Source organism: Camellia sinensis, chromosome 14, assembly GCF_055761805.1.
Source record: "Camellia sinensis isolate YWXY chromosome 14, ASM5576180v1, whole genome shotgun sequence".
In the NCBI taxonomy this organism is placed as follows: Eukaryota; Viridiplantae; Streptophyta; class Magnoliopsida; order Ericales; family Theaceae; genus Camellia; species Camellia sinensis.
In genome coordinates, this window is record NC_138974.1 from 42184597 (window position 1) to 42210002 (window position 25406).

A 25406-nucleotide genomic window follows, 5' to 3' on the forward strand; every position below is an offset into this window, starting at 1 on the left:
TGGTGGGTGGTGGATGACAGGTGGGTGGTGGGTGGTGATGGCAAGTAGGTGGCGAGTAGTGGCGGCGGGCGGTGGATGGTAGTGGCGGGAGGTGGGTGGTGGATGGCAGGTAGGTGGTGGGTGGTGGTGGTGGTGGTGGTGGTGGTAGTAGTAGTGGCAAGGGGGGTGGTGGTGGCGAGTGGGTGGTGGTGGCGGGTGGTGGGTGGTGGTGGCAGGTGGGTGGTGGTGGAAAATTGTGGCGGGTGGTGGCTAGTGTTGGGTGGTAAAAAAAAAAAACTGAAAACTCAAAATGAAAACACATTTTTTGTGTTTTCATTTTTTGGCCAAATTTATAAACTGAGACTATTTATAAATCAAAAATTTTACCAAACAAATTTTTATTTGAGTTTTTAAAATTTTTATAAATATAAACAGAAAACTGAAAACGTAAGTGTTACCAAACAGCACCGACCCCTTGTTAAAAAATGACAATTATGGACCCAAACCCATGTTAGAAAATTTGATATCCTGGCATTACCCAGGTCAAAAATCACCACCTGCTCTCGGTTTATCTTTCCCAACATTGTCTTCTTTAATTTTTGTTATTAATTCCAATTCAATCAAACTCATCTCTCTCTCTCTCTCTCTCTCTCATCTGTCTCGGATATTCTCTTTTTTGTCCCCCCAAAATCTTCATAAATTTATTTGATTTTGTTATTTGAACAAATCATACGCAGATTGCTGTTCTTCTGATCAGTGAGGTTCGCCGCCACTTTTCGAATTAGGGTTTCGATTCTCAAGATTTAGGGTTTTCCTATTATCACTGTATGTAGTTAGTTCAAGAAGTTGGTATTTGATTGTGAATAAAACCCTTGTGCTCAAATTCGGAAATACTTTTTGAGTTGATCGATTCGCAATTTCTGTTGTCGGTGCAAGTTTCTTTAATTGAATGAACAGACTTTGATATTTATTGGGTTTGTCCAGTTATGTAATCGAAGTGAATTGGATGTTTTTTTATTTGGTATAGTGTTAATTTATCGAGATTTTGATCGAATTTGGGAGTTGATTGTTTGGTAAAGTTGAAGCTGTTTGGTTGCTAGGAAAGTTTTTTTGAGAGGTTGTTAGATCATGGATCATGTTATTGGTGGAAAGTTCAAGCTTGGGAGGAAAATTGGGAGTGGGTCTTTTGGAGAGCTCTATTTAGGTAAATGCCCAGTTTAGTTTAATTTCATCTTTTGTGTTTCATAGTGATAATATTCTTCAGCATTGTGTCTGTTAGTAAATTTATTTCTGAAAAGTTTGTGTAATGTGATTTTGCTTTGTTCATTTAGGTGTTAATGTACAAACTGGAGAGGAAGTGGCTATCAAGCTGGTATTCTACTCTCTCTTAGTACTTAATGAATAATTGTCTGATGATCTTTTATTGGTTATTTTGTTTTTGTATTGATTGCATTTTAATTTCCGTAGTTAGTAGATTCTGCATTTGACCTGTCTGTGAAGTTTTTTTTTTAGATAATGGAGTCTTCTAGGTTGACCGACAACTGATAGGATACAAAACCTTGCTTTGTGTTTGTTTTTCCCTTTTATATTACTACATGTGTGTATATTTTACTTTGATTTGAAAACCTCTTCAAGAAGAATGAAAATTATTGACATTGCATGATTGGTTTAAATTTTTACTACACTTATGCTCTTCAGTTCCATCAGGAAATTTTATACTTTTTGTTGATGTTGATCTATATAACTTTCTAAATTTTTGCACCTGTGGTTTTGGTTTGACTTAGATCACTCTTACCATTTTGTTGATTGAATTCTTCTTTCTTTTGTGATCCTTTAGTACCTGAACAAATATAATAGAGCACATTTTTTTGAAGTTCTGGATGAAGTAGCAATGGTTCCTTAGGCTTTATGAGTTCCATATGGTATGCAATGAAGCCTTACACACTTGGCACAAACTTTGTAAAATGTGGGATCATTCTCTCTTCACTATGTTTTTTATATGAAATGCTGGGTGCAAACTATGTTACGCTTATTAAGCTTTTTTGCTGTTTTATTTCTATTGAATTGAAGAGGTACAAGTTTCTTTGTGGTACTTCATATTTGTACTTCTCAACCTTATTTGTTTTATAATTACAATTCCAGGAATCCGTCAAGACCAAGCACCCTCAACTTCACTATGAGTCAAAAATCTATATGCTTCTCCAAGGAGGAAGTAACTCTCTCTCTCTCTCTCTCTCTCTCTCTCTGGTTCATATATTACTTGAGGTTTTAAGGTTAGATTGGAAGAAGTTTGTTATTGAGGGACTATTTTGAATTTACAGTAGTTTCTATATTTCCGTGGTCAGCATTAATATGATTTCTAATATACTCTGAAGTGAGAGGAAAGTAGGAAACAACTGTTGGTTTGATGGGTTGTAATAGTTTTCTTTTGTATCTTAGAATTTGAACACATTAAATTAACTTTGTAGCTATCTAGAAATAAGAAGAAAAGTAGGAAACAACTGTTGGTTTGATGGGTTGTAATAGTTTTCTTCTGTATCTTAGAATTTGAACACATTAAATTAACTTTGTACCTATCTAGAAATAAGAAGGAAACTATGGAGCCATATTTTTTTCTTTTCCCTTTTTTACTTTCTGCATTTTCTTTTCCAATTTTAGCTGCTTTGGGAACTTGACTCTCAAACAATCAGTTTTCAACTGCAACTCTTGTAAATGTTCAAGGACCTGACTGTGTGCCTAAAACGTACTTCAGAGAACATTTTTTCGTAGAACTTCCTCCTTTCCTTTACTTGTTTCTTTCTTCACTTCCTGTTATATGATACAATACCCGAGAATTCATTTTTAGGGTGGGAAAGGGGTTGTTGCGCATGGTGCACTTTAACTCCATCATATGTTTTAGCCTGTGCTTTTTTGCGACATAACTATATTTATCTTTTGCACGGCAAATTTTCTGACAGATCTGACTTTCTTTTATGTAGCGGGGATTTCTAGCCTCAAATGGTTTGGAGTTGAGAGCGAGTACAATGTCATGGTTATTGACCTTCTTGGACCAAGCTTGGAAGACCTATTCAACTATTGCAACAGGAAGTTCACATTGAAAACAGTATTAATGCTGGCAGATCAGTTAGTAAGTACATGTAGCCATTCTCAATCAAAAAGGTTGCCTTGAGCTTCCAAGTGACAATCTTATGATCCTTTCATTATTATGTTCTAGATTAACAGAGTGGAACACGTTCATTCAAGAGGTTTCCTTCACCGTGATATAAAGCCTGACAACTTTTTAATGGGCCTGGGGCGCAGAGCAAATCAGGTAAATGTTTGATGGCTCTCATCGGACACCGACACTCTACGGACACTCTTAAAAGTGTGTCACACACTTATACAACTTGTCTTAATTAAAATTTCAAATTCATAATATTGGACACTTTAAAGTTTATAGATACTTCTTGGACTCTTCAGTGACACTCCTTTAAACTCTCTAAAAAAGATCCATGTGATGAATCTATTCATAATAACAATAATGTTTTGCATTTGTTGGAATACAACTTGTGCACTCTAAATATGTTTTGAAATATTTGTAAGATGAATATATCATGCGTAATTTAATGTTCTACAATTGTTTTGCATTCTTTAAACTATAATTGTGAATGATATCTTGACGTTTAAATTATGAATATATGACTTTTTAAATTTTAGTTTGTATTAATATATGTCACTTTTTGGATTACATTTGAATAACAAATTCATGTATTTGACATATAATAAATTTATGTTTTAACTTGTCCCGAGCATGTTTGAATGTCGGCATGTCCATGTCTGTGCTGCATGTGTGTGGTATTCTTGAGGGAGAATATCAACATTGCAATTAGATATTGAGAAACATTTCCCCTTTTTTTTCTCCTTTTTTTTCTGTAACTGTCTTAGTTCTTTATCACAGGTATATGTCATTGACTTCGGCCTTGCAAAAAAGTACAGGGATCTTCAGACTCATAAGCACATACCATACAGGTAAGAGATCTTTATTTGGCTCAAAATTGTTGGCTTGATGCTCTTTCCATCCCTGCAGAGGAATTCCAACTTGTTGAACTTCTTTATGTAGTGTCAATGTTTCTGGATTTGTTTCTTTTATGATTGCCTACACATGCAGCCCCTGCTACACTCTCTTAAAACTCAAATTTTTCGTAGGTTTATAAAAGGGTTGGTTAGTATATGAATGACTGACCATCTTGTTGGGCCAGTGAAATAAAGATGTAGCTATCTTTCTTCACTCATCAAGCAAAAAAACCCATCACTTCCATACCCAGCCAAGTGTCGAATTCTAGTCCTATCTGTTCAATAGCCCAGCACAGCATCTCTTGAGTCCATCAACTCGAGCCGTGGCACTTATTGTCATCTCTCATCCCCTGATGATGGAGCATTCCTCAGTAGTTTAAAATTTATCTAAAATAAATTTACAAAGGAAAGTAGACTATTTGTTTTCTCTGTTTCATATAAGAGTGCCAAAAAGAATCCAAAACCAACATTAAAATATGGGTCAAGGTCATCCACCCTTGCCTGTCACTTGATGATTTTTTATTTATTTATTTGATGAGTATCACCTGGCTAAATACAACCCTAAAGAAAATGCAATCCAACTTAGTGATGGATTCCATCAGTTCTTTGAAAGAGCAGATTCCCCTTTCTTAAATGCATCACATCAAGAACAAAGGGGTGACATTCCAAGACTTCCCATCCTACTACCCATACCACCTCTCCAAGCTAGTAATTAAATTGGCCACCTACCTAGGAATACCCCAGGGCTATGAGAGGCTAATAGTCCTTTTGTTGTGCACTTTTGATTTTTTCCTTCTCTCTTATGGATATGAGTTCTACTTCTTTTGTTTTGTTTTTGAGTTTACTTTTTTATTTTTCTTCTGGTTGTTATACTTTGGTGTATTTACTATGAAATCTCCTCAATCTTTGTTTCCAGAGAAAATAAAAATCTAACAGGCACAGCTCGCTATGCCAGTGTTAACACACACCTTGGAGTTGGTGAGTGATTTACCATTTTGCTATGTGCTGTCATCTAATGACAGGAGATAGATTGTCACATATTTCATCTAATTGTGCTTAATTTGCTGGCAGAACAAAGCAGAAGGGATGATCTTGAATCTCTTGGTTACGTGCTTATGTATTTCCTAAGAGGAAGGTTGATAATATACGAGTGCTATCTTTACTTTGTTAGTTTTTCTTCGGCATTTCCTACTTCTTGTTGAATCTTTAGCACAACATTGTTCCATCTCTTGGCATTCCTTAATCTATTGCATATGATTCTTTTGCATCAGTCTTCCCTGGCAGGGGCTGAAAGCCGGCACTAAAAAACAGAAATATGACAAGATCAGTGAAAAGAAGATGTTAACCCCAATAGAGGTATTACATCCAACCACCAGGATTGCTGCATTCTTAGGAATAGGGAATTCATTATAAAACATAAATAAGTATACGAGGATTGATCAAAATGCTACATATCAAAATTGATGCTCTGACTTAAGGTGGCAGTTTCCTAGCCAAATTATATATTGGTGAGCCCAAGCATGCCGTGTAGACCTATGGGGATGGGTTGGGCTTTAGGGCCATTTAACATCTGGGCTGGTCCTGGACACGTTGAAATTTCAAACTTTGGTGCTGCCTAGCCTTGTGGTTAATGGATTTTAAGGCCTCGTATAGGAACATGCTTTTTTAGTAACTTTTTGACTTTTTGGCTAAAACATGATGTAAAAAAAACTAGTATGTTTTGGATGACTTTTTGGTTTTTTTACGAAAAAATGTGCAAAAGGAGAGGGAAAAGAGAATCTTTGACTTTTTGGTATAGGTTGTTGGTTTTTTAGTTTTTTTAGTGACTTTTTGGCTTTTAGGCTAAAAAGTGATGTTGCCAAACGAGGCCTAAATATAAATACTTAAAACTGTTCTTGACAAATATGATTACACTAAGACATAACAGGTCTGCCTTAGTGGTGCAGTCGTATTCTCTTTTTTCTCAAATTATTTGTTATTTAGCTTGGTTTAGGTTCAAAGATGTCTAATTATTCTTTTGGGCTGATCATGGGTAGTATTCATTGGCCTTTCTTTAGGCCTGTACAACACCCGGATTCAGTAATTGACATGAATCTACTACTAATAATACTGCTCTACCAGTTATATTTGCAGAATACGAATTTATTTGAGATTCAATTGTGTTCGATAGGTGCTTTGTAAATCATATCCATCAGAGTTCATATCATACTTCCACTATTGCCGATCATTACGATTTGAAGATAAACCAGATTATTCATATTTGAAGAGGCTTTTCCGTGACTTGTTTATTCGAGAAGGTGAGTAAGAACTCAAAATATGCCCTATATGATGTATGATTTTTGTGCTACTGTTAAGCCCCAATGCTTATTATTATTATTTTTTCAAACATTCTCTCCATGGGCATCTAAAACTTCTTGTGAGTATTATAGTAGTATCTTCATTTCTGTGTTGTTACTGCTGCAGGTTATCAGTTTGACCATGTGTTCGATTGGACCATATTGAAGTATCCTCAGATTGGTGCCAGTTCTAGAGGACGGGTCAGTGCTTGTAAACTTTGTGTTACAGATTTCTTTTCTTCTGAGAATGTCACTTAATTTTGTTTCCCTGTATTTAGAATCCCAGCGGGAATGTAGGCCTAAATCTTGGACCATCTGCAGAAAGACCAGAAAGGACCTCAGGTATTTTCTCAAAACACAACTAGAGGATGGCAAATTATAATGCCAAAACTCAAATATGTTGCAGCCACGGCACGTTGCTTTTATATATTGAAGGATGAAACTTGAAAGTTGAACTGAAATGAAAACAACAAACCTTCTTGTGGTATTAGTGCCACCCTGTAGGAATGAGGTGGCATGTCTGAGTAGTGACTAAGGGCCTGTTTGGTGTAGCTTCTTGCAATTTGAAAGTTAACAAATAAGAAAGCAAAAGCTAAAAACAGTCATTTCCCTGCTTCCCAGTAATTAGTTTTTTACAACTTATATAAACTATTTTTGCGTCATAAGCCCTAAGCGGAAGCTATACCAAACACTCAAAGCACAAATTTCTAAAATTTAAAAAAAAATTAAAATTAAAATTAAAAAGAAGCAGCAGCTACAAGCATATCCATAAGCTGCACCAAACAGGACCTAAGTTCAGAACATAGTGATTGCTCCCAGTAATGGATTGATCTCGTGCTTCATCTGTGGAATTTTTTTTTGGGTTCTGATCTTGGGTTTATGGGTTGAGCCAAGGTCACGTGCCCTAATTCCAACAAAGACGGATTAATTTGAAGTGGAAGGGCATTTTTTTAGAGCACTTTTTCCCTGGTGACATATTTTTGCAAAGGTGATTCTGCTCCTGATGAATCAGTCATGCTTAACTAGTAGTTTCATCTATTTTATCCAGTGGGGCAAGAGTTTAGAGAGAAATTCTCAGGTGCAGCTGAAGCTTTTTCCAGAAGACTTGCTTCGGGTTCTGGTCGACCTGGTGACCACTCCAAACAGAAGACTTCAGAGGATGTACCTTCATCCAAGGATGTGGTATTGTTTATTTTTCAAGAGAAATTTATGCATTGGTTTCAACGAATTGATTTTTCTTTTGGCTTGTCTTATTTTCTTTGAACTTCAGTGTAGGTGATTTGTCTGATTGTTTTTCCTTTTGGCCGTGTTTGTTTACTGGTGTAGAGGGTTAGGGTTGGATTGGTAATCTGTGCCCCACAAAAGTTATCTTTTGTCCCTTAGAAAGGGATGGGCTTCATAATTCCATGGGACTATGAATCCAACAAACAGCCGGATTAACAGTACCAGTGTTGACATGGGATTGGTAATCCAATCCCCAGGGGGGGATTAGGTGGTGAAAAGATTATTTTATCCCTATCCCTGTTGTATATAAATAACAAAACCACCTCTTATGTAATGGGGTCTTCTACTTAATTTTATTCATTTCCCAACCAACTAGTGCAAAACAAACATGATTGATTGGTATTGATGTAATAATCTTATGGTAAATGAATATGAGCAATTACTATTTTATCTCCAACTTACTACCATAATCCCATCACTTAATATATACCTGTTATCAAACATGGGCTTGAAGAATCACAAGTTCTTACACATGCAAGTTAATTTCACAAAGTACTGTTTTACATGGATAGTTTTTTTCACCACTCGTTGAACTTATTCATGAGAAAAATGAAGCATTAAAGTTTCATTGCTTGCACATTCCAAATTGTATGAAAGTCTCATTTGCCATTTTTACAGGAATTTGATTCTGAAAGGGGCAGAACTTCTCGAAATGGCAGCTCTTCGAGACGAGCCATCTCCACCAGCAGACCAACCTCCTCTGGCGAACCCAGTGAAATACGCTCAAGCAGGATGCCCTCAAGTGGGCTGGCCACGAGCGGTGCGCGCTTGTCAACTGCACAAAGAATCCAACCAGGGGTTGAACCAAAATCATCTTTTTCTCGTACAGCAATCATGAAGGGGAGTACCCGTGATGACCCTCTCCGCAGCTTTGAGTTTCTCTCACTGAGGAAGCAGTAAACGGGGATGGATTTGTCCACTTTAGTAGTAGTACAGTTTGTACTCATGTCGAATGGACAAAAACCCTTCTATATTAGTTGAACTGTTTGCATCATCTCATCTCACTCTTGTATATGAAAAATCATCATTTTACACGACATTTTACACCAACTTATATTAGGTGATTTGTCTGATTATGTTTTTTTTATTTTTATTTTTATTTTTTTTAAATGTGTGACGCTGGCCACTGAGTAATGATTTTATACCAATCCAAAGAGGTTGGAGTGTAGATGGTCGGGAATTTTCAATTATGTATGAGATTTACTAGCTGTAATAAATGTTGCTTGTTTATGCATCTGGTTTAATGTCCTCTTACGTATATACCCAAATCCCAATCTTGGATTGGATCCTAACAGTCAGGATATACAACTATCCAACTAGACCATCCTGTTTAGTCCACTGAGCTCATTTTGGGCTCATCTTAATAATCTAAGTTGTTCAAGTCAATCAGTGACTCGGATGTAGTGACTTTCAATGTTCAATCGGTTAGAATTTTGGTATTTAATAATCTCTTCTAAACGTTTTACAAAATAAATGATTTGATGTTGATTTGAATTATTAAAATGAACTCAAATGAACTTTACAATAGACTGGACTAGACTAGGCCGTGTAATTTGGGTAGAATCCGACTATAAACCAAATATACCGATGTGGCATCTGTCTGATTGAAATTTATTAATTACACTTTGTTTTACTTTCAAGCTATCAGAGTTAATTTTTTGGGCACTTATCAGTAAGTCCTATACATAAAGTTTAAAATTCATTCAATCTCAAAACAAAGCAATTGCACTAATTAATCTTACATATTTTTAATTGCTACTATTTTTTTTTTTATATAAATTTAAAAACGCTGTTACATTCTGCTACTGTCGGATTTTTATCAAATGGTCACCAGATACTCGTTGGAATGTTCAACATCACCGGTAAGCTGCTGGAGAATTCTGAATGTCACTGAAAGTAGCCAAAATGTCCAAAATGTTTGTTGGACGTCAAGAACATCATCAGAGACTCATTGAAATATTTAGAATATTGCCCGGAGAAAAAAAAAATAAATGGAGAAATTATAATACAAAAATATAACAAAATATTCTAAATATTGATAAACTGAAAGAGGAAAAAAAAACACAACAACAACAAACAATAACAATGGAAAAAAAACATATATTATTTTTCAATTTTGTAAGTTTTAAGCCAATTGTTTTCAATATTGATCAAATGGAAAAACAAGCTTTGAAACTGTAAAATATTACATGTTCACAGCATGATTTTATTAAACATTTATCCTTATTAATCAAACTGGAAAACGTCGTATGAAACTACAAAATTTTATAATTTTAAAGAATGATTCATTTCAGTATCAAAAAACTGAAACTGTAAAATTTTACAATTTTCATCATCTATAATCAAAACTCGAAAACAATTTGTTTAGAATTTGAAAATTTTCTTTATTAAAACAGGAAAATACAAATATGTAGCAGAGAAAAAATAAAAAAATTAAAAGATCGAAAGAGAGAAGCAGATATAGAGAGAATATTGTACTCCGACAACTATTTTTAGTTTAGAACTAGTCAGATTTCATGTAATAGATCTACATCAGATCTGAATAAATCTACTCATCTTTTTGGCACAAGGTGTAATCGCGTCAATCACCGAAAATCAAGAAGAGAAAGAAGAAAAAAACAACAAAAAAGAAAAATACATAATGGACTTTTGAGAGTATCCAAAAACTTGTAGAACTAGACCTTGTTTGGAAACAGGTTATTTTAATAACTTTTTGATTTTTTACGAAAAAATACACAGAAAAACAAAGAGAGTGATTTGACAATTTATAGTAATTTTTTAACTTTTTTACTAAAATATATTATTACCAAACAAGGCCTTAGATTTTTTCTCTTTTAAACAAGACTTCCGAATAATTTGTCCATTTTTTTGAGCTGACAGTTGTAGACTCCATAATCAGGCCCCCACCCACAATTGTTTGTGTAAACCATGAGAATCGTGACACAAAATGGCAAAAATTAAAAGATGAAGAAAAGATTTGAAGGGCCTAGTTTGTTTTAAAATCCTAATATTCGCAGTTGCTGGCCATGCTCCTCCATCCTCTAAAATTCGATCTTTGATTATTCCTTCACCAATGGCAAACCATAGCCCCTTTGTAAAAATCCTAAGCTATGCTTGATTGGGAAATTTGAGGAAAAATTTAAAAATAAAAAGAAAAAATGTAAGTGAAATGTGAATAAAATATACTTATATTTCACCTAGTTTCATACACATTTTCTCTTTCCCCTTCCAAATCTTTCCCAAAATTTCCAAACCAAACACAGCATAACAGGAAACAAAACTCAGCCCATGTGTCGAGGACTAGGCAATGTTTTTTGCAGTTCTCCGTTGGATCCTTGGAGTTGTAGAGAACAAAAGAGATGGAAAGCATTTGGTATCAGACGAGAAATATTTGGTCCTCACGGCAAATAAATCATTCAGCAACAACTGACTCATAAGATTAACTAAATTCACCCATATTGGTAGCTTGAACAAATAAAATCATCAGGTAAGCACTGATACAGGAGTAATATCGTCATTATCAAATGCACGAGAGTTGCACTTTTACTGGACAATACACAAATTAATTCCATTTAATATCATGGTTTTGGAGAAACGAAAATGCAAGCACAGACGATGGAAAAACTATGTGCAGTGTGCAACCTTCAACAAATTCACAAATTAAAAGGAGGATCCAATTATCAATTAGGCCATGAAACATGGTCTGCCCTTGAATCTTCAGTTCAAGGATTTCTAAGGGCTGCCAACCTCTTCTCCATCTCATCAATGCTAGAACTGCAAGGAAGAGAGAATAAGCTTCTTTTCTTTTTTTTCTCAAAAAAATAAAAAATAAAAAACAAAAAAAGGAGTAAAAACAGGATGTATGAATCACACAAATAATCCGAAGATGATGCCAATGAGTCCATCGTTTTTTCAGGTCAAATTTGTCTCTCCCATAGTCCCAAAATTAAGCGAATTGCGAAGACTAGCTATGTGAAAACTAATAAGATAAAAGTTAACAATGGAGCATTCCACATGAATCAATAAACAACTCTCACTCTTACATCAAACAGAAAGAAAGAAAAAAAAAAAAAAACTTCCAGATCTTATTTCCTAATTTGTAGGCACACTGAAAAGACGATGTAATTCACCATTACAAGTGTCTACATGGACATGGTACACTTAAAGTCAATTACAAAATAAAGTTATGTTGGAAGAAAACAATTATTTTAGACAACTCTTTTTTTTTTCTTTTTTTGATGACAAGCTAAGAACCCAGAGCATGGAATTTTACCCAATTATATATCTCTACTAAAATATAAAGCATTTATTTTCTAGAATTGCAATGGCTGTTAACATCCTTGACAAATTTTGTAGAATCTTCTACATGGTTGTTAATATAATGGTATGCCAGCTCAATGTGGGGTAAAACAGAGAGAGAGAATAAGGGGAAGTGATACAGCGAAGAAACAGTAAGATACCTGTTAGCATCCTCGGTCGTCTTCCCAGCAATTCTTCCTTTGGGTGCTGCTGATAACTATCAAAAGTGCAAGTTAAATTTAAAACTAATTTAATACATGAAAAATAGCATCAACTAACAACATAAAGTACTCTGACAAATACCGACCTGAGAGGCAACATCAACTCCAATTTCGTCTAGGACCTGTCAAACAAATAAATAAATAAACTACCAAACAAAGAAAAAAAAATTGAGATGACTACATAAATCTTTTAAAGTTCAAAATTCCTTTCAATTCTAACAGTGAAAAAGGAATATTGCGATCAGGTCCTTGTTTCAATCCCAATTGTCAATGACCTCCAAGAGTTCATTCACTAAATTGTGTGTGCTCAATGAAACATCTATGAAGTATGGGTGACGCAAACCAATATAAGAACAAGAAAAATTAAAGATGCGATAAAGTTTGGAAATTGAGTAATTCAAGCAAAACTCACATGGGATCAATTGGAACCATGTAAAATTAAGTTTTAGGCCAATAGACTCAAAGTATAAGATTACTCAAGGTAGGTTTAAATTTGGTCTGTTTTTTAATTGTTTTCTAGTATTTTGTATGTTAGGTATCAATTGGTAATTTCAAAAAAAAAAATTTGAGCATAGACTGTAGAGATCGTCCATGGGTCATGGTACCGGTTTTGGTTATGTAGTAGGATTTTATTTATGGTTCTTATTTGATCTTTCATCTTGGATAAGTAGCCACAATTATTCTCAGCATATATATCGACCAAGGCGATTATCACATGAAACTACAACAGAAATTTAAAAAGTGAACCTGGTTTGTCAGCTCTTCAGTTTCCTCTTCAGCCTCGTCATTATCTAAAGCATCGTCTATGACATCGGACATCATCTCAGTCTGCATTGTCGAGTGCTAACAGATTAGTTTCGGCAACTGTGCAGCTGAAGAACTGAGCTGGATCTTCTTTCTATATAATATACACAGAGAAAAAAAGTACAATCTTACAGCCATATCCATCTGTGCTGATTGCTTCTGAAATTCTTGTATCGCCTTCGCCTGCTTAGCTGGGGACATTTGCTGCAAACAAAGCAGACACATTACAGAAAGAAATAACTAAAGAAAAAATTAACAAACTATAATATTTTACAATTCATTACTATTGTTCATTAACTAAATCACGAGTTAGAAAGATAATCTTAATTGTCAAACAATCAGCTTTTTCCAAATTAAAGCATGTGAATAGAGTTCAATCTTGCAATAGAATGATTAATTTATGTGCACATGAAGAATGAATGTTAGAAGATTTATACAAGTGTTACTGACTAACTTTAGTCATAGATGCCATTGCCTTGCTGGCTCCTTGCATGCCAACAGCCACTGATGATTGGGCAGACATTGCCTGCAAAAGGAGATACTCTTGCTAAGATGAAACAGAGCAATGCAAAACATAATAACTCTAATGAGGAAACAGAATGGTTTTGACAATTCACCTGTGTGTGCGTCGCTATACCTCTCATTTGAGCTCGGCTACCTTGTAATTTTGCTATTTGTTGCCTAAGCCTGATTAGCTGACGTGCTAAAATTTTAGTTGCTGCCTGCAAAATGCAGATACAAATAAAAATAAGAAGACAAATCTTAATAATTCAAAAAGAGTGCATCTTGCATAGTTATTGACATTGAAGTTATCAATGGCTACTTCAATCAGAATATAGACCCAAACCGAATTGCTAATGGGCAAGAAAGATAAATGCAACCCAGTGTTAGTCCCACCAATGTGTAGTGCTAGGAGGGATGCACTGGGCCTTTCCCTCAATGTTCTTATAAGTAAACCCTCAACACTCTTAGGCAAATATAAAAACAGAACATACCTCGTTTCCTGTTTTAGCAGTTCTCTTTATCTCCGCAACAAGCTTCTTTTCCTATATCAACAAATAATTTATATTTAGATCAAACACCAAAAACTTACAACATAGACATTACCTATAAACTTTTCAACATACTTCCAATTGCAAGGTGGTGATTTCCTTCTCAATACCTGAAACAAGATAAAAGTCCAACAAGTGTCATTACTCAATTAAGTTGAAACTTAAAACTGACCTAGGATTTTAACAGAAATATGACACTGACAGCTTAAAGCATAAAGTGAACACAACATCCATCTAATTCTTTCTCCAACCGCACTTTTTTTTTCCTCCAACCACACTTACTGGATGCCATTAAAAAAACTAAACAAAACAAAATTCAAATGGCACAGCATTCATAAATAAATAAATAAACATTTTTTGCGCACCCAAAAAAACAAGAAACCTTACATCCTCCAAGTGTTTAAACTAAAAAAACTAAAAGCCATTATCAGTGACAAAGTTTCCATTCTGGACATAGAAATATGTTTTTCTGAATATGTTACAACAAGGAAAAGAAGCAGCCCTGGTTCTTTTGGACCATAACATTCTACTTGAATAACTCAGGTTGGAATTTAAATCTCTAGCCAAGCAACTCTAATTGCCAATATGTTTTTCTGAATATGTTACAACAAGGAAAAGCAGCACTGGTTCTTTTGGACCATAACATTCTACTTGAATAACTCAGGTTGGAATTTAAATCTCTAGCCAAGCAACTCTAATTGCCAGATCAAAAGATTAGCACAAAATACATTTTCCCATAACCCAAGCCTTGTTTAGGATCAAGCTAAAAAAGCCAGCTTTTTGGCCAAAAAAGTCAAAAAACTTCAACTTTTTCACTCACAAAAAAACAACTAATCATTGCAACTTCCCAAACACATTAGCATTTTTAGCATTCTAAAAGAGCCAAAAGACCACTAAAAAATCCAATCCCAAACAAGGCCTCAGTTCTCCATTGAATTTTCATGCCACAGTCTTTTTAATATATTGGATTTGTATTGTTTTAGTTCTTTTTTATGTATTGGAATTTGGATAACATACATACTAGTCTTTCTTCTCTATCCAACAAATTCTAGCATTCTACATTTTAATTATGACGAAAAACGTTCAAAACAATATAAAAGGTTTAAAGCACCCCAACAACTTTTTTAGTCAATTTTATAACTTCTCGTGTCAACGACCAAACTGGTACTCAGAATATCCGAATCCAAAACTTGTTTGCCATCTCAATAACCACAAAGAAAACAGTGATTAATCAATTGAATAAGCAACTTTTGCGTTTATGTATATAAGTATAGATAGAGCAATGAATCAATAAGCAATAATAAAAAGTTTCCAATTTTATTAAAATGATGAAAAAAAGGCCAAATAGTGATCTCAATCATGATGATAATGAAAACTAACGAGAAAACTCAATTGATCAAAATTAGATGCAACAAAGACAAAGAACGATACCTCTGGTCGCATTGGTCATTTCTCGCTTACTCTCTCGAAGCGCCTCTGTAATCAAAACACATATAAACAGAGCAAATCATTCTATATAAGGTTCAACATAACCAGAACGTGTTGATCGATTTTTCGAACAAGTCAAAGCAAAATACAAAGAATTTTGAATAATTGAAACTAGAAAGTCCTTAATTGAATGAATAGAATCGCGTAATTGATGTGAATTATAAAGCTTGAAGAAGAAAACTAGGGCACAAACCTTTGGCTGTGGGTTTCTTAGCGAAGATGTTCATGATTTCGATTCAGATGCTGGATTTTTCAGCGATGATTATTGTGAAGTTCGGTTAGATTAATAGATACAAGGACTTAGGTGATATAGACACAGAGGCCCCGTTGATGAGATGATTCGAAGGTTTAACGAAAGTACCTGGAATTTGCAACTTTCACCGTACCCCTAAGGTTTTGCTTTTTATCAGTCACCTACCTTCAAAATTGCCCTGTACCCTTATCGTTTTGCATTTATCAGTGACCTCCCTTCAATTTTTTTGAAATAGTCAGATATTTAATAAATAAATAAAAACTTTATTTGGATAAATAAATAAAAGCTTTATTTTGTTATATATATATATATATATATCAAGTTGTTATTTTAAAAATCTTGTGTTTGATAATTTTAAAATATATACTTTTTTGTTATTGGAAAAGTTCAAGTGGATTTTTTTTTTTTCTTGGTGTTTAGTTATTTTTTGAATTTTTTATTTTTTTACTTTTTAAATATTTCTATGAACTTGAAAACTTAAAAATAATTAATTCAAGACAATAAAGCGGAAAATGTTTGGTTTGTGTTTTGAGATAAATTTTTTTTAAAAAAAATTGGGAAAAAAGTTTAGAAATTTTTTTGATTTGTTTTGTTATATATTTTGAAAATAATTTTGGAGTTTGAGAGTTTGAGATGATTTGATATTTTGTTATAGTTGAGTAAATATGTGTGCGAGAAAAAATGATTGAAAATGAGAGAGGAAAGAAAAAAATGATTAATTAATGTGTAGGAGAGAGAAAGGGATTTTGAATTTTTTTTTTTCAAAAAATTTAAACCAAACAAAATTTTGAATTTTTTTTTTTAAATTGTATCTTGAGATACATACCAAACAAGCCTGTAACTTTTTTATCTTTTGTTAAACAATGCGAGTTTTATTAAGATGTGATTTTTTTTTCCCTTTCTCTTTTATCATTTAAATGAAGTAAAAATAAATATTAAAGTGATCGATATTACTACGGTGAGATTCAGGAGTTGTTATGGGTGTCCTAAATAAGTACACTTTTGTCTTTTTGGACTAAAAAGTTGAGAAAAAAAATATGGATGTTTGGGTTAACTTTTTTACTTTTATGAAAAAATGTGTATTAAAAAATTGTATAAAGAAGTGTGTAGGAGAAGATTAGAGAGGTGTGTTGTATAGACGCACAACCTGCTGTGCATAATTGATGGTAAGAAATTATTGGCTAGTTTTCGGGCATTGCACTTGATGGTTTTGTTTGGCCCGTAGAGGCCATCACGGGTCCCATTTTGATAATCTGAACCGTTCAATGTGTAGAATTCGTCGAGTACTATATGCTTATAAAAAATCACGTTGATCGGATATCGATAGCTATCTGATCATATTTGTTTTTTTTCAATCGTTAATTATAACACCATCCATTTTTTATACAAAACTAATTTGATCATCTAGTTATCGATATCCAATCAATGTGATTTTTTACAGACACATAGTACTCGACGAGTTTTACACATTGACAATTTAGATTATCAAAACGGGACTCGTGATGGGCCCCCATGGGCCGAACAACAATGTGTAAAAATTGCACCAAAACTGTGCAATTTTTCTTAAAGAACGCTGCACAATCTGCACAGCTGAGTTGTACTTTATTTATGGGAAATTAATTTTTTAATATTTTTTTTTTATGAATAATGATAACTTTTAAATTTTTTGACTTTTTATCTTTTTTGAGAAATGCCAAACTTGACCTCAATATAATATTTTTTAAGAAAATTAAGATCATGTTTAGATCTTTTCAAACTATACCAACGTTAGAGTACATGAAAACATAATTAAGGTGGTGTTTGGGAAGGAAAAGTCGAGCTAAATTAGCCACGTCGTGACAAAGTAGGCTGTTTCAACCACGTCCCGACAAAATGGATTTCACGGGTATTTTGAAACCCTTAGTGGTGTAAATTTACCAAAATGCCCCGAAGACAACCCTCTTCAATCTGAGGGACAACGCCTCATCCAAACCCAGCACACACCCGTCAGAAAGCTGAAGAGAAGAACAACCGAGCTATCCGAGGACATCTGACCGACCTTCGTAGAGGTAATCGCCACCGGAGTACGCATCCGTGGCGGCGAACAAGAACCAAGCCTCTCAAACTCAAACCGATCTGCAAATAATGCTTTATGGCCTATCTGATTTCTCTTTTTCTTCTTTCGATGTGCATAGTATGGGTTCATAACGGCATCGGTTCATGACCGATCTGTTGCTTTACGGTCGTGATTGGGTTGATTACCCTTACATTACACACATTTGGGGCACCGATCTGTCTCTGTGAGAAATCTGGGTTTTGGATCTGTTCTTATGTTAAAAATCTGTTCGGTCATCACAAATTTGGGGCAGATTTGTATATATACATATATATATATATAATATATATCTGTTCTTATTAAAATATCTGTTCTTATTTATGAAAATCAGATTTGTTGATCACAAACTGAAGGCACCGTTGTTTAAACTGAAGGAAAAGCAGATATTATATATCTGTTGTGATTTACAAATCTGTTATTATCAGATCTTGTTTACAAAATGCTCAATTATCAAATCTTGTAAATCTGTTCTGTTCGGTTATCACAAATTTGGGACAGATTTGTTATATTTTTTGTTTATAGTCAATGCTGAAGCCTGAATTTTTGCTAATAGAAATGCTCAATTCCCATTTGTCAAAAATATATTAATTACATAAAAAATATAATTCAAACTCAATTTGGAAAGGAAGGTATATATATTATCCATATATATTAACAACAAATTACAAAATATATAAAACTTATAGTACAAATATATTACAAAAATTGGGTTTATTAAGCAATATATTAAAAATATATTAGCGAGATATTAAAAAAAGTGTAAAATATATATTACAAATTTAGATTTAAAAAGTAAAGAGTGTAAAAATTTTATTAGACATATATGACAAAATTTAATTATGAAAAACTATATTAAAAATATATTGAAAAATATTTTCAAAATATCATAAAAAAATATATTCAAAATATATTACAAAATAGATTTATTAATTTGAGTATATTTTTTACTCAATACAAAATGCTCAATTCTCATTTCTAAAAAATATATTAATTAGATAAAAAATATATTTGGAACTAAATTTGGGAAGAAAGGTAGATATATTATCTACATATATTAACAACAAATTACAAAATATATAAAAATTATATTACAAATATATTAGAAAATTGGGTTTATTAACAAATATATTAAAAAGATATTAATAATATATTAAAATATATATTACAAATTTAGATTTAAAAAGTAAAGAGTGTAAAAATTTTATTACACATATATGACAAAATTTAATTATTAAAAAATATATAGTACAAATATATTCAAAATATCATAAAAAAATATATTCAAAATATATTACAAAATAGATTTATTAATTTGAGTATATTTTTTACTCAATACGAAATGCTCAATTCTCATTTCTAAAAAATATATTAATTAGATAAAAAATATATTTCGAACTAATTTTAGGAAGGAAGGTAGATATATTACCTACATATATTAACAACAAATTACAAAATATATAAAAATTATATTACAAATATATTAGAAAATTGGGTTTATTAACAAATATATTAAAAATATATTAGAAAGATATTAATAATATATTGAAATATATATTACAAATTTAGATTTAAAAAGTAAAGAGTGTAAACATTTTATTAAACATATATGACAAAATTTAATTATTAAAAAATATAGTACAAATATATTCAAAAATATTTTCAAAATATCATATAAAATATATTCAAAATATATTACAAAATAGATTTATTAATTTCAATATATTTTTTACTCAATACGAATTGCTCAATTCTCATTTTTGAACAATATATTAATTAGATAAAAAATATATTTCAAACTAAATTTGGGAAGGAAGGTAGATATATTATCTATATATATTAACAACAAATTTTATCCGAAATATATAAAAATTATATTACAAATATATTAGAAAATATGGTTTATTAACAAATATATTACAAAGATATTAAAAATATATTAAAATATATATTACAAATTTTGATTTAAAAAGTAAAGAGTGTAAAAATTTTATTAAACATATATGACAAAATTTAATTATTAAAAAATATATTCAAAATATATTCAAAAATATTTTAAAATTATCTTAAACAAAATTTCGTAAAAAATATTTTCAACAATATAACAAAAATTTAGTTTTCAAACACTTATTTGAGTAAAAAATATATTCAAAATATATTACAAAATAGATTTATTAGTTTTAATATATTTTGTACTCAATACTCAATGCTCAATTCTCATTTGTGAATAACGTATTTGACTAAAAAATATATTACAAACTAAATTTGGGAAGGAAGGTAAATATATTAAAAAGTTATTAAAAATATATTAAATGTATTCGATTACAACTATATTAAAAAATTGGGTTTATTAAAAAATATATTAAAAAGATGTTAAAAATATATTAAAATGTATATTAAAAATTTAGATTTAACAAATTATATGTCAATAAAATTTTTATGAAACACATATTAAAAAAATAAATTATTACAAAATATATTAACAATATATTCACAAATCTAATAAAAAATATATTTCAAAATATATTACCAATATACCTAAATTCAATATGCACAATACTTTTACAAACAATCTAGTTCGTTCATGGAATAAAATATAAAATTGCGTTAGTCTTTGTATGTGTTCATGTTGATTCATGTAAATTTAATTGCAATTTAAAGCGTAGCATGACGTCGTTCACCTCTACTGCAACTTCCAGTACATAGGCACGACGAATGTGTGCCTGTGGACATGGCCCCTGTATTGTTAAGATTTCTAGGTCCACCAAAAATCCAAGGAGTCACTACTTTGTCTGTCCCCGCCCTGTGGTGAGTGACCCAATCTTTACCGGTCATAACTGTATGAACATTAACAACCCATGAAACTAATAGTTCCATAATTTCAACTCATCTGCCCTGTGTCAGTTGGATTGGTTGGTGTGAAGAACGAAGGCGAGAGAACCAAGACTATGCGTCACCCGGAGATGAAATTGCCATGCAATTGCGAGCTAATGTCATAGACATTCAACAATCCTTGCGTGTCCTTAAGACCATTGTGTATGTGCTCTGCATTGTCGTTGTCATTTTGTTGTGCCGTATGTAAGCACCGTTACCATGTTGTCAGTATGTACAAACGCATTAGTATGTTGTCAGTATGTAGTTAGTATGTTCGTAGTATGTTGGTAGTATGTTGTTGCATATGGGAGCCGTATTACTAACTATCATATTTTTGTCCACTACTAACTTCCATGGAACCTGTGTACGTACGTTATTAATGTGTAATGGTTATATGCAAATTTAACTTTAGCATCCTATATCTCTGTTTGTTGTTATTAATGTGTCATGGCTTAGTAGTGTGTATATAACAACCGAATTTGTGATGATAATCTTTTGTAACCGTACATTAGTAATGGCTTCTACACGTACTTCGCCGCGTAACTAATCGAAAAGCAAAGGCGTTGTCACTGACAAGTCAAGCAGTCTTAAAGAGACACATAATCAGTTCAGCCACAAGGCCTCATGGGACAGTAACTCAATCCGAGTTTTCCTGCAGTTGATTGCAAATGAGATTAGTAAAGGAAATCGCCCATTCCTAGTCCTCAGCCAAGCAGGGTACAAGTCGTTGGCAAGGAAATTTGAGAAAAAAACAGGAATAAAACATGGACTGAAATAGTTGAAGAATAAGTACATGAGCTTGAAAAAAGAGTGGCAAGCGTGGACAAAGTTGATAGATTCAAGCAAAGGAGTGTCCGGGATAGGCTTTGACTGTGACACCGGTTTGTTTCAGGCACCTGAGGAGTGGTGGGACAAGATGGAATCAGTAAGTACATGTACAAACAAGTTTTATATTTGTCATTTACCAGTACATTTTTTACTTGTTCAGTTAACTTTTAATTAATTATATGAAATATAACGTCTGCCTCTTTCATATATCTCTATTTCTGCAGATCAACAAGGTGTGTGCGAAGTTCAGGAAAAAAACCTTGGAACACCGTGACTTGATGGAGACGATCTTCATGGGGGCATCAGCTACTGGGAAGCACCATTGGGCCCTGGGAGAGAAATTTCCTGAAACTGCTGACGACTCATCTGATTCAGTGCGTAGTTTAGGAGCCCAGCCATTTGCTTATCCGATACCCGCAGGAGTACAGGATGTGGACTTAGATTCTTCACTGGAGCATGTTCTGATTGAAAAGGCAAAAAGGAGAAAGACGCCATCAACAAGTGTTTCAAAGTCGAAAAAGGCAACAAATGGTGCGTCAGTTATTGCGGAAAGCATGAACAATCTAACAGATGTGGTGCGTACGAAGAATCAGCAGGTCACGGTGAGGCACCTCACAGGCAATGAATCGATGTACACTATTTTGGAGTGCATGCATAAACTGAGCAGTATTCCATCCCTGATTGGTACGCCATTATTCCACTTCGCTTGCATACTTATGGATAACGCCGATTACCGGGAGGTGATGATGTGCCAGCCTGATGACGACCACATCATTGGATGGCTTACACAGAAGCAGCTCTAGTATACTGCGTTGGCGCCTTTTGCAAACCTGTTTGGGGGTCGCCGGATGTGATGTAACGGTGTTACCAGTGTTGAAGATGCATGTCATTGTCTTCCTTTTTAAAACTTTGACTTATGGTATTGTTGACACTGTACTAAAACAGTATGGTGGTGTGTGCATGTTTTTATTCTGTCGTTTTTGTTTTTTTCTTGCTAGCTATGGTGACCAAAAGTTTTAGGTAACTTCATGGGTTGACGGAACAGAAGCATGGTTGTGCTTCGTTTTTGGGAAATGAATAGGATGCTTATGTTTTAATATATTGTGTGACTATTTTTAAGACTGGGAATTACGTTTTTCTTGCACGCTTTTGAATGCCTATATGTCGCAAGTTCAATTGTTAGTTTAGTTGGCTAGCTAGTTTTGTGGTTGTTACCACCATGACCCTCCTGTAAAGCAGAAGTTGAACAGCTTCTCTTTTTTGTGCAATTCATATGATTATGCGTTCCAAATGACATTGGTGACGACATTACTTACATTAAAAACAATGTCGGCATTTTTTAATTGCAAACTTCAATATAATTTGAGTCAACGAATCACGTGCCAACTGATTGAAATATTGCCACTCTTGTAGGTTTCGCATCAACGAAGACGCGATGAATCCCTGGGATGGAACCAACAATGATGAAATAACGGAAAATGCTTAATCAAATGGCGGTTCAGGTGCAACAAGAACAGAATTGCACATTTCTACAAGCATGCCAGTATGCAACAGAATGGTACGAAAAACACATGAGTAAAACGCCGTGTCGCACTTCTATACTAACCGGGAATACATGGATATGCGAACTATATGCGGGCCATATGGGTCGATTTGAGGAAAATGTTTGCATGCCGAAGGAAGTTTTTGCCGCATTGTGTGAGACATTAGTAAATGATTTTGGGTTACAAGTCCCGCAACGTCCACATGGCTTAGTTGTTGAAGAAAGCGTTGCAATGTTTATCCATGTGTTGAAAGGGAAGCAAAATCGGGAAATCCAAGAACGGTTCCAACATTCCGGGGAGACCGTGTCGAGGCACGTGCATAACGTATTAACGTCCATAAAAGAGTTCACTGTTGTTCATTGCCGGCCCACATACAGTCAGCATCGTATACATCCATACGTGCGGTCTAGACGGAAATACCTACCGTTCAAGGTACTTCTGAAAAACATTATTGACATATAAATCAAGACAATTAATTATATTTTGTTTTTATTATTAACTGCACGTGACGTATGGAAAAAACCAAACACTTGTTACCCATTTACGCAACAAAACAATTGGGTTGTTTGCAGGACTGCATTGGCGCAATAGACGGAACACATGCCAGTGCATGGGTTACGGGGCCAGATGCGACAACATATTTCGGTAGGAAATACTGTCACACGCAAAATATCATGGCCGCTGTCGATTTTGACATGTGTTTCATATTCATTTCCTGCGGATGGGAAGGAAGTATGCATGATAGTCGCATATTCAACGAGATACTAACAAATGACAATGTCCCCTTCCCACATCCTGACGAAGGTGACACATTGTCTTGTTATTAGATGTAGGGGGCTATAAATTTTTCCTGAAATAGCGTTACTTGAAAATGCCGCACAATGTTCGGTTTTGGTGTCATACATTGTTGTCATGTCTGCAGGCAAATATTATCTTGTCGATTCTGGCTATCCAAACCGGATTGGTTACTTAGCACAATTCAAAAGCCACCGTTACCACCAACAAGAATTCTGACGTATTGCACGGAACACGATGGCAAATACGCCACGGGAATTATTTAACAAAGTGCACTCGTCCTTACGCAGTGTGGTGGAACACACTTTCGGTGCCTGGAAAAATCGATGGGGGTTTATTCGAGACATGCCTCGGTTTGACTTTGCAAATGTGCAAGTTCAGTTAGTAGGTGCGTCAATGGCATTACATAATTATATACGGCAAAACACAGGTAACCCAACAACTGTTCAGCCAATATGTGACGAGGAAGACGCTATGACAATAGTAAATGCCATACCAGAAGTTGAACACGACGAGGATGGTTTAATAGTTGGGGATGAGGACCCCCATATGGTATTGGTGCGCCTTCACATACGCGACAAATTATGTTACATGCGTAATAACGGAATATTAAGAAATATATAATAGTCGAAATAATTTTCGTATGGTTGTCACATAATGACACACGTGGAACAGACTGTATTCAAATATATTATCATGTACAATATGTATGAGTTTCCACGGGAATGTAACCCCTTCCAGTTGGTGACGTGCCTAACTTTGAAAAACAACAATCCATACAAGTTTAGCTTTTCGAAAAACAAAAAAAGGTGAAACAAATAAAAAAAATGAAAAAGAAAACTAATACAGAAATTGTCATGTGCGACATCAATTAAAAACATAAAAACAGAAGTTGAAAACAACAAGAAAACCAAAACAGACTTACGATTTTTTGACATGTGCCACGCCAATATATGATTTTCCACTGTATTTTGAATAAATGACATAAAAAAACATTTTTCCAAACAAAAAAACCAACCGAAATTAGCATTTGCCACATAATTTACAGATAAAATAGGCATGACGAAAACTGATTTGTCAAATATAATAACAAAGTACTGTATACAAATTAAAAAAAATTACGGAAACATAAATTAAAAAAAGAAGAATGACAAACATAGGCTTCATCCAAAAAAAAAGGAAAAAAAAAAAGAAAAAAACAGAAATTACCATTTGCCACGTCGTTTACAAATAAATAAAACGAGAGAAAATCCATTTTCTAAATATAAAAACAAATTAATGTGAGTGAATAAGATAATGACAAAATCGTAAATTTTGAAAAAATAACAACAAAATTACGCCACATTCAATAAATATTTTAGAACAAAAACATGAAAACATAAATTACCATTCGCGACGTAATTTACAAATAAGTGAAACACATAAATATATTAAAAAAAAGTTATTGTATACCAATAAAAATGAAGAACAAGAACTAATTAATGTAAAAAAAAAAAAAACAAAA

At 33.5% G+C, this 25406-nt stretch overlaps 3 protein-coding genes across 5 annotated transcripts; 2 read left to right on the forward strand and 1 right to left on the reverse strand.

Moving 5' to 3' along the window:
- Window positions 1–444: 444 nt before the first annotated feature.
- On the forward strand, window positions 445–8886 carry LOC114319453 (casein kinase 1-like protein 10). Of its 3 annotated transcripts, none has more exons than XM_028266467.2 (15): window positions 474–740; window positions 1080–1183; window positions 1311–1351; window positions 2122–2191; window positions 2958–3106; window positions 3194–3289; window positions 3917–3987; window positions 4949–5010; window positions 5104–5167; window positions 5304–5388; window positions 6203–6329; window positions 6496–6569; window positions 6647–6710; window positions 7417–7550; window positions 8271–8886. In XM_028266467.2, the coding sequence occupies exons 2-15, from the start codon at window positions 1108–1110 to the stop codon at window positions 8550–8552; spliced, it is 1395 nt and encodes a 464-aa protein (XP_028122268.2). In that variant the 5' UTR covers window positions 474–740; window positions 1080–1107; the 3' UTR covers window positions 8553–8886. The 3 variants fall into 3 exon arrangements, with proteins under 3 accessions (XP_082763157.1, XP_028122268.2, XP_028122267.2); XM_028266466.2 differs by having other exon boundaries at window positions 480–804; XM_082907031.1 differs by having other exon boundaries at window positions 445–1183.
- Window positions 8887–11067: 2181 nt separating this feature from the next.
- On the reverse strand, window positions 11068–15988 carry VPS2.3 (vacuolar protein sorting-associated protein 2.3). Its single transcript, XM_028266468.2, has 11 exons — window positions 15710–15988; window positions 15460–15504; window positions 14104–14138; window positions 13972–14022; window positions 13594–13698; window positions 13431–13502; window positions 13109–13180; window positions 12920–13000; window positions 12259–12294; window positions 12113–12168; window positions 11068–11426 (listed from the first exon to the last, which is right to left on the reverse strand). Exons 1-11 carry the CDS (start codon window positions 15741–15743, stop codon window positions 11375–11377), a joined length of 639 nt encoding a protein of 212 aa, XP_028122269.2. The 5' UTR covers window positions 15744–15988; the 3' UTR covers window positions 11068–11374.
- Window positions 15989–21528: 5540 nt separating this feature from the next.
- LOC145806940 (L10-interacting MYB domain-containing protein-like) lies at window positions 21529–22366 on the forward strand. Its single transcript, XM_082904803.1, has 2 exons — window positions 21529–21660; window positions 21788–22366. Exons 1-2 carry the CDS (start codon window positions 21529–21531, stop codon window positions 22364–22366), a joined length of 711 nt encoding a protein of 236 aa, XP_082760929.1.
- Window positions 22367–25406: the final 3040 nt, after the last annotated feature.

Bases quoted from the DNA above. Each gene is read 5' to 3' on its own strand.
- LOC114319453 (XM_082907031.1), top strand. From the start codon at position 1,108: ATGGATCATGTTATTGGTGGAAAGTTCAAGCTTGGGAGGAAAATTGGG. The intron at 6,711-7,416 runs GTATTTTCTCAA...TATTTTATCCAG, and splicing joins AAGACCAGAAAGGACCTCAG to TGGGGCAAGAGTTTAGAGAG. The intron at 7,551-8,270 runs GTATTGTTTATT...CCATTTTTACAG, and splicing joins TACCTTCATCCAAGGATGTG to GAATTTGATTCTGAAAGGGG.
- LOC145806940 (XM_082904803.1), top strand. From the start codon at position 21,529: ATGAGCTTGAAAAAAGAGTGGCAAGCGTGGACAAAGTTGATAGATTCA. The intron at 21,661-21,787 runs GTAAGTACATGT...CTATTTCTGCAG, and splicing joins GGTGGGACAAGATGGAATCA to ATCAACAAGGTGTGTGCGAA.
- VPS2.3 (XM_028266468.2), bottom strand. From the start codon at position 15,743: ATGAACATCTTCGCTAAGAAACCCACAGCCAAAG. The intron at 13,001-13,108 runs GTAAGATTGTAC...TCGACAATGCAG, and splicing joins CAGCACAGATGGATATGGCT to ACTGAGATGATGTCCGATGT. The intron at 12,295-12,919 runs GTTCACTTTTTA...TTTGTTTGACAG, and splicing joins CTGAAGAGCTGACAAACCAG to GTCCTAGACGAAATTGGAGT.